Source organism: Tupaia chinensis, unplaced genomic scaffold (assembly GCF_000334495.1).
Source record: "Tupaia chinensis unplaced genomic scaffold, TupChi_1.0 Scaffold138700_1, whole genome shotgun sequence".
In the NCBI taxonomy this organism is placed as follows: domain Eukaryota; kingdom Metazoa; phylum Chordata; class Mammalia; order Scandentia; family Tupaiidae; genus Tupaia; species Tupaia belangeri.
The window spans coordinates 1976-3321 of record NW_006198593.1 but is presented as its reverse complement, the minus strand read 5'-3'; the positions used below and the strand labels follow the sequence as shown (position 1 = coordinate 3321).

General features: G+C 51.8%; 1 protein-coding gene across 1 annotated transcript in view; it reads left to right on the top strand.

The window, feature by feature from the left end:
• Positions 1–6: 6 nt before the first annotated feature.
• Positions 7–1346, top strand: part of LOC102496497 (immunoglobulin lambda variable 5-37) — a gene marked incomplete at its 3' end in the record, with an annotated part of 2764 nt that continues 1424 nt past the window's right edge. The window contains exons 1-2 of the mRNA XM_014592897.1: positions 7–60; positions 179–526. Coding sequence (XP_014448383.1) covers positions 15–60; positions 179–526 — 394 coding nt within the window. The remainder of the gene's footprint in view (positions 61–178; positions 527–1346) is intronic.

Below are 1346 nucleotides of genomic sequence, written 5' to 3'. Positions count from 1 at the left end.
GGGCTGTGTCCACCATGGCCTGGACTCCTGTCCTCCTCTTCATCCTTTCTCACTGCACAGGTGAGGCCTGGGTCAGATGAGAGTGGCCCCTGGCCTGCATCAGCCCCTCTGTCCTAGGCCCTCTGTCTCAGTGTACCCTCGTCTGTACCCCATCACCCATGCGTGTCTGTGTCTGCAGGTTCCTTCGCCCAGCCTGTGCTGACCCAGCCGCCCTCCCTCTCGGCATCTCCTGGAGAAACAGTCAAACTCGGCTGTGCCCTGAGCAGTGACGTCAATGTCGGTGACAGGAATATGTACTGGTACCAGCAGAAGCCAGGGAGCCCTCCCCGGTGGTTCCTGTACTACTACTCAGACTCCGACAAGGAGTTGGGGCCTGGGGTCCCCAGTCGAGTCTCTGGGTCCAAAGATAAGTCGAAGAACACAGCGTTTCTGCACATCTCTGGGCTCCAGGCTGAGGACGAGGCCGTGTATTACTGTCATACTGGGCACAGTAGTGGTGCTCACAGTGACACGGGCAGATGGGGAAGTGGGACAAAAACCTCAGGCCTACAAGTGATGACCTCTTTGTTGATGCTTAAAAAAGTATACTGGCATTGTTCCAAAGATAATTTATCTTAAGAGGTTCTCTCTCAATATTTCCCATAGATTAAAAAAAATCCTTCCATAGACCCCCCCATCCTGATGTGTAGCTGAAGGTCCAGGTGCCTCAAATGATCTAGGCCAGCTCTCGCTGCCATAGGTAGACAGTGACACAGCGTGGACAGCCACATGGAGGGACTTGACTCAGGAGACTGAGCTGAAAATGAAGAGCATTTGGGAAAGGAGGGTCTCACTGCCAGAATGAGGACTGGCACCCAACTGGGGGATATTTCAGTCAGTCTGAACCTCTTTTCTTCACCCTCCTTCAGCATCTGACACCAAGGCCTTTAAGAACAAGTGAAAGGAGAGAGATGGCCCCTCCCACTCCTTCCTCCTGGCACAAGGCACCATGGTGGGCTTCCTGTCTTCCTGCTTCCTCTCCCAACACCCAGGTATACATTGAGACTCTGCAAGCTCCTCCATCCTCTATGGAGAGAGAGGTGATGGATCTGCATGAGTGGAGTTCCACAAATACACGTAAATATATAGAGACAGACATGACTATGTGCATACGATTACGTCCACACATATACTTATTCAGTGACCAAACATTTCCTCTTAATTAAGCAAAGGACCTTATCAAGTGACATCACAAAAGAGTGGTGCCAAACATGCAAGAAAGATTTCTAAGGAGGAGAAATAAAGAGCCCAGGCCCAGCCCTGTAGCACAGAGGAGAAGCACTGTCCATTGGGGGCCGGAGACGACG